At 40.7% G+C, this 7,424-nt stretch overlaps 1 protein-coding gene across 1 annotated transcript in view; it reads left to right on the forward strand.

Annotated features, from left to right (window-relative positions):
* The window catches only part of LOC108411851 (E3 ubiquitin-protein ligase TRIM39-like), a 5,049-nt gene extending 1,288 nt beyond the window's left edge, over positions 1 to 3,761 (forward strand). Inside the window, exons 2-6 of the mRNA XM_017683618.2 lie at positions 309 to 404; positions 489 to 716; positions 1,254 to 1,276; positions 1,397 to 1,515; positions 2,610 to 3,761. Of these exons, the coding sequence (XP_017539107.2) occupies positions 309 to 404; positions 489 to 716; positions 1,254 to 1,276; positions 1,397 to 1,515; positions 2,610 to 3,139 (996 nt within the window). The 3' untranslated portion in view covers positions 3,140 to 3,761. The remainder of the gene's footprint in view (positions 1 to 308; positions 405 to 488; positions 717 to 1,253; positions 1,277 to 1,396; positions 1,516 to 2,609) is intronic.
* The last annotated feature ends 3,663 nt before the right edge of the window (positions 3,762 to 7,424 follow it).

Consider the following 7,424-nt stretch of genomic DNA (forward strand, 5'->3'; position numbering starts at 1 on the left):
AGCCTATACTGGCACATTAGCACATACTGAGACATATTTACAGTCAAGAAGGTAAAATGGACATAAAATGTAGCTGCCAAGGTGGTTTGATTTTTGTTGAAAAGACAAGATGGCTCTTCTTAACGTTTGGGTTCCTGCCCCCTGGCCTAACATCTGCATAAAATGACAAAGAGCAGAGAAATCAGGGTGTGCATGAGCATTTGATGTGTCAGTTATGTTTATATTGTCATCTCACACCACATTAAAGCATGTTATGATGTCTTCCGACTGATGTAAATTACCTAAAAAAACTTATTGTGTCTTTTTAGGAAAAGCTGAAGACTTGTCTAACAAACTTAGAGGCAAAACTTGAAATTTTCAAAAAATGTAAATACATCAGTGACCAGGAGGCTACACATATTAAGGTGGGTTATCAGTAGCGATCTTCATATGAAACCTGATCTGTACAAGAAATGAAAATGAAAACTCTTTTATTGCCCTGCTCCCAGCGCCAGGCCCAGAACACAGAGACACAGATAAGGGAGGAGTTCGAGAAGCTTCACCAGTTCCTCATAGAAGAAGAGGAGGCCACCATAGCTGCACTGAAAGAGGAAGAAGAGGAGAAGAGCCAGAGGATTAGGAAGAAGATCGAAGAGCTAGATGAGCAGATAATGGAAATAAGTTCTAGAGCCACCGAATTAAACAATATATTAAAGAAAGATGCACTGATTGTACAGGTAAGGCGTTTGGTATACAATATGGCTAAAAGTATGTGGGCACTTCTAAATAGGGGTTCTGGCTATTTCAGCTAAAATCACCTTAGAAAAACACTGGGCGTAGAATGAGTTAGCGATGTTATTGTGAAGTATAAACAGTTTATGGCAGCTCAGCTACTGGACTCCAGACTGGCCTGCACCTGACCTCAACCCCACCCAGTACCTTTGGGAAGGACTCGATTTTGTGTGAGCCTGGTCTTATCACCTAACATCAGTGCCTGATCTCACTAATGCTGTCGTGGCTGAATGGGAGCAAATCCCTGCAGCCAAACTCTAAAATCTGGTGTAAAGCCTTCAAAGAAGAGTGGAGGCTGTTCCTGCAGCAAATAGAGACAAAGTATATATTAATATCCATGTTTTTGGAATGAGATGTCCAGTAAGCACCTGGCCATGATGTGAGGTCCATATACTTTTGGCAACAATATTGTTTGTATTAATGCAGAAGTAATTCTATTTAAATTGACTTAATAATATGTACTGTCTTACTTAATTTCATAGGATTTCAAGAAGGCAAGTCAAAGGTAAACACACACACCTATGTATACACAATGTGTATACATTTATAGGCTAACTCTACATACATTTTGTGTCCTTTTTTGATGTTATAAAATTTAAAGAGACTAATCTATTTGTGTGTTCAGAGCTCAATACAAAGTACCAGATCCAGCACTTGAGTCAGGAGCTCTGATTGATGTGGCCAAACACCTAGGAAATCTGAGTTGCAGAGTTTGGAAGAAGATGAAAAACCTCTGTCCTTACTGTGAGTTCCAAATGGCTAAAGATGCACTGTGTTAGAAATATTTGTAGCCTTACTGAGTCAGGAGAAAAATAACATGTCATCCATGTGCTGCTGTGAAACACCTTGTGAAGGCTGTCATTTGAAAGAGGTGGCAAGTCGAGTTTTGAGTTTTTCACACTACGTCATACATGTTTAAGCTTTAACACATAAGCTTAAAAATAATCTGGCTTGATGTTTAAGTCTCAAACGTAAAATCAATGCTGTACTGAAGGAGATATGATGTTAGTAGTAGATAATTCAATCACATCTTTGGAAGTTTTGCTGCTTTGAATACTCGTTCAATGCACTCACAAATCATCAGATTTAATAAGCACAACCCATATTACTAAAATGCTCTTCCACTCTTTTCATGCAGTTACATATTCCCACCAGAGGGGTCTCCAAATCCCTAAACTCACATAGTGTAGCTTTAAATTTACATTATGTAAGATTATTTTAACTAAAAAATTTGAGTCATGCTGGTGAAAATATTCACGTAAGTCAACAAGTCGGATGTAGCTAACATACTGTCTATCTACCTAACTGGCTCATTGAACAACATTGAAAATTGAAGCTTTTATGTGAAATGGGACAAAATTGACATGGCTAATTCCAAACAACTGTGTATGTGCCATATGTTTCCAATGGGAATTCTCTCGATTCTCCTGATTTTACATTTTGGCAGTATTGGGATATATTGGGATATAAAATAGTTGCCTAGGATAATAACACAAGGCAAACAACTTTTACTTAAATATCTAATACAAGTTTCTTTGTGTAAGTTAAGGTGTATATATTATCCCACACTCCACTGATAGATTGCTATCATTGCAAACCCCATAGATACACTAGCAGAAACGATTATGACCCAGTAATCGGGGTAACTGTTAAAACGAGGCGTAACAAATGTTCAAAAACGGAAAACTGAAAACCTTTTCTTGCTTACAATTTGATATTTCCACCACAGAGGGCTCCAAATTCTTATTTAATGTTCGATATTTTAATTGTAAAAAAATATATACATATCCGAATGTTGAAGCATCTATTTAATATAAACATATTTTACTATTCTACAGTTCCAGTGGTCCTGGACCCGAACACTGCAAACCCCTCCCTCAGTATTTCTGCAGATCTGAGCAGTGTCTCACCATGTTCTGAAAACCTTTCACTTCCAGACAACCCAGAGAGGATAAATGCATATAGGGGCGTTCTGGGTTCTGAAGGGTTCTCCTCAGGAACTCACAGATGGGAAGTGGAGGTTGGAAACAGTGAGGATTGGATTATAGGAGTGGCTGTAGAATCTATCAGGAGGAAGGAAGTCTGTGGAGCACTCCCAGATTATGGGTTCTTCTGTATATGGAGGGATGCTGATGAGATTAGTGCTGGAATGTCCATAAATTCTTATGAAACTCTTATGACAAAGCCAACGATTAGGAGAATCCGTGTGACTCTTAATTTGGAGAAAGGTCAAGTTACTTTTACCAACCCACATTGTAATAAAGACTTGTATTCTTTTGATCTAACATTCACCAAGAAGATGTATCCATACTTCAATAATGATGGTAAAAACTCCTTAAAAGTTCTGCCTGCCCTCATCAGATTTTAAACAAGAAGCACCATTCCTGCTTTTTTTAATTGTATCATAAATATTAGATGTTATTCCTGAATGATGTTTGATTTTGGTGTTTGCTATGGGTATTGTGTTGGTACATTTGATTTTGAATAATTAGGGCAATAATATAAGTATAATAAGGATGATGACTCAGATATTTGAGCAGTTATATTGTATTGTGTTAGTAATACTACACAGGGATGTTAATAAGCTTTTCTTTCACATGTATGTTAGACAATGATCAGACAGATCTATTATTTTATCTGCTATATTACTCATATCTGCACTATAAATGTCAAGACCAGTGGCAGTTGGTGCTTTCTGACGCAGGTGGAGAGAATCTAAGAGTAAAAAAGTAAAACTCAAAGTACTGTTCAAAGATTCAAAGCCTTATTAAGTTTGTATTATCTTACCTGTTAGGGACCAGGTGAAAAACATTCACTGGGATGCCAAGTAGCTAACAATTATGTAGCTATACAAGCTTTAATGACAAGGGAACAATTCAATTTGAAGCTAGCATAGACTGCTAATTGTTAGCCAGTTAGCTCCCAAATGATTTTTTCTTCTGCTTGTCCGCATGGGTGCAGTTGTGGGCTGGAGGTTAGGAAACTGGCTCTGTGACCAGAAGGTTGCCGGTTTGATCCCGAGCACTGACAGTTCATGAGGTGTCCTTGAGCAAGACACCTAACCCCCAACTGCTCCCTGTGGATAGGGCTGCCCACCGCTCCGGGCAAGTGTGCTCACTGCCCCCTAGCTCACTGCCCCCCTATTCACTAGTGTGTATGTGGTGTTTCACTTCACAGAGGTAGAATTTCCCTGTATCACTTAACTTAAAAGGTGAAACAAAAACAGCTGCCCCACCTAGTGGTCAAAGATGGTGTAACATACTGCTAGTGGGAAAACATTGTGAGGGAGATAAACAATTGAAGGCCTTGACGGATGAAGCTGTGTGTTTCTGGCAAACAAGCAGAACAACCAATAATGTTGAACTTAGTCTCATTGATTGTACTCAAATTCATTTTTCGTTGTAATGAAATGGGTTTCATTTTATTAAAAAACATCACTTCCAAACTTTTGAATGTGAATTTGTTCTAAAAAAGCAGCTACAGCTGCTGCACTACACATAAGCCAAAGTATCCCCTCACTTGGCAAACTTTAACTGGTGACTCTATTGTGCTGAGGAGGTGGGGAGAGTGGGGTTGGTGATACAGCCAAGGTGACTGGTGTTTTATTTTGGAATACTTGCTTTGATTCTCACTATCATGGTGCTTAAGTACTTGCCAACAGACTTTCGTAGATGGAACTGCTGTTTACACCCCAGGGAGATTTACATCCATCCATCCATTTTCTAAGCCGCTTCTCCGTCAGGGTCGCGGGGGGATGCTGGAGCCTATCCCAGCAGTCTTCGGGCGGAAGGCAGGATACACCCTGGACAGGTCGCCAGTCCATCGCAGGGCAGACAGACAGACACAGACAGACAGTCACTCACACCTAGGGGCAGTGTAGCATGTCCAATTGGCCTGACTGCATGTCTTTGGACTGTGGGAGGAAACCGGAGAACCCAGAGGAAACCCACGCAGACACGGGGAGAACATGCGAACTCCACACAGAGAGGACCCCAGTCACCCAGCCGGCGAATCGAACCCAGGCCCTCCTCGCTGTGAGGCGACAGCGCTACCCACCACGCCACTCGCTATGTACATTGCCCTCTTAGGATCCACCAGACAATCCACTAAACCAGTTCCTCAATGTTGGCCATTCTCAGAAGACAATCGGATCCAACAATAGTGGGATATTTGCATATTTGCCCTGTCTTAGTGAAGTTTTTGGGAGTAGCTTCATGTAACATAGCTGGAACATTATCATTCAGCCCTGTTTCAGTGGCACAAAGCCAAGCTTTTAACTCGATGCTGATCTAAAGTGATTAGTTATTTAGTGACCCTAATATGGCAACATTTACAGACTTTTTTCTAATTTGAAGGCAAATTTTGAAAATGCAAATCAAATTGTGTATTTCCAATTGCAATTTCCATGGAAGTGTGCATCATTCAAGACATCATTCAAATTCAAATGCAAAACGTGTATTTTCATTTGCATTTGTGTGTATAATGGCTAGAAAATATTAATATGAAAAAAGTGCTTTTGGTTTTTCATCGTCATTATCTTAATGATCTGACTCAGATTAAAAACTGCATCGTTCGTTTGCAATTGCGTTTCCTCATAGTTGTGCTCCAGCTCTTATGCCACGAGAAAAGAAACTTTCCTGGAGCGCTGTTGTCTAGAGAAAGAGACCTTCACTTTACTGAAGGACGTTCCTGAGGGGAGGAGCTCAAACATGTGGCTATCAGGGTAAACAACAATCTTCTCTGCATGTTTTCTGGGGTGAGATCTGAGTGAGACGGTTTTTTAGTCCCCCCTGCCCACGCTGGCAAGATTTCATGCTGCTCTCAAAGAAAACTGGAATTGTTTGTCCCGATCCCTCCCACATCCATAATGTTTTGGCCCATTCCCACCCATGCAGTGCCATTAAGGTAAACTGACTCTTAATATTTAACATAAACTATTCACAAAGCACATTAATCTCTGCTGAAATAACGCCATAATCATGATCACCTCCATTTATTCCCAGTATACACAGAGCAAGCAATAAACTCTGAATGATTATTTCTAGTGTTTTGATGGACTGGGCAGTTGTGGCCTTCAGACTGATCAGTTGTGTAACGGTGGGGCGCGAGGAGGCGGACGCAGAAGCGACTTTTATTAAAGGCTAATCCAGGGCTGTGGTCATAACGGTCCAGGTTCAAATGGCTGGATGTACAGAGAGTCAGACATGATGATAAACACAGGAAAACTACAACGGGGGCTGGATGAACGAACACCAAACAAAACCAACAGCACATGCATCAAACAACATCCCAAACAAAGACCAGCGAAACACAGGGCTAAGTACAAGAAGGCTAACAAGGGATAACAAGACTCAGGAGAAAACACAGGTGGGAATAATCAGGGGCAGAGTCACAAAACAAGGGGCCGGACAGGGGATCAAAACAACAAGCACGTGGACCAGACCAAACGCAACATGAACACATGGACAGGACTTGGGGGGCAATCGTGACAAGTTGCTTCGCATCTCTTTAGAACCACCTTATTTATTTTGATTGTTTTACTGTATATATATTCTATTATTTAGTGATTGATATACGTTATATGGGCTATTCATTTTGTGTGTAATTCTGCTTCTGATTACCAAATCACTTACCTGTATGTCCCGTGCCATAAGACATGCTGTGGGTCCAGTGGGAATCTGCAGATCCCTGTGTCCAAGTTCTGGAGGTGTGCATATCCAGCAAGTTTGTCATGTTTAGTCGCAGCGCTGCACCAGCCTGAGATGGTGATGACAAAATTAATATTAGAACTGATCCAGCAGGTAATGAAACAGGTTATCCTACTTCAGCTGATGTATGAAGTGTATCCTTTGCTGGGCTTTCTTTTAACTGGGATTGATGTGCCAGACACTTGAATGACCCCATAGCCTTAAGTATGCAGGTTGTCACTCAAGGTGCTGGTTGATTTTCAAAATGCCTCAGAACCCAAGCATTTCCATAGGTTTTTATTTTGTGTGGTTATTTTCACTGCTTCTTTTTAACCAGTGAAACTAATTCTCACTTTTCTAGGGACAAGGGAGCACTGCAACGTGATGCCTGAGAGGAGCAGGTTCTGTGGCTGAACTGATAGATACTTCGGTTTGCATCATGAGCACAGCTACCTTTAGTAAATTTAGTAAAAAATCAGGTCACTGAGCATAAAAGAATTTTCCAGTGGTAATTACACTACAGTCATTGCTCACATCTGAGATCAGTAGGTGGTTGCAGATGCTTACAGGTGGGTGGCTGAACAGCTGGTCCTCAAATCGATGTGGCGACCCAACTGTTGAATTTGGGTCTGAATTTCGCTCTACTCAGTGTACTTAGTGGCTGTAGTGAAGCAATGTAATGCTTCATTGGTTGTCCTCTTGTAAAAACACAACAAAACTTGATTGGCTACACTGACACACCTGTAACCTGTTCCTCTTGCTCAGTCGGAGCTGTGGCAAACACGTCGACAGTGCTCGGACAATTTTTGAGGTAATTTAGTTTTTGACATTTTTCTCTCACTTACATTTTTAACAGGTAATGTTCAGTGTTTATTTGAAGATCCATAATAAATGATACGTACATCACTTTATGTGTATTTAACTAAATGACTATGATTTCTTCTCAGGCAGACGCCGCTTGCAGCG

The sequence above is a fragment of the Pygocentrus nattereri genome, chromosome 12, assembly GCF_015220715.1.
Source record: "Pygocentrus nattereri isolate fPygNat1 chromosome 12, fPygNat1.pri, whole genome shotgun sequence".
Taxonomy (NCBI): Eukaryota; Metazoa; Chordata; class Actinopteri; order Characiformes; family Serrasalmidae; genus Pygocentrus; species Pygocentrus nattereri.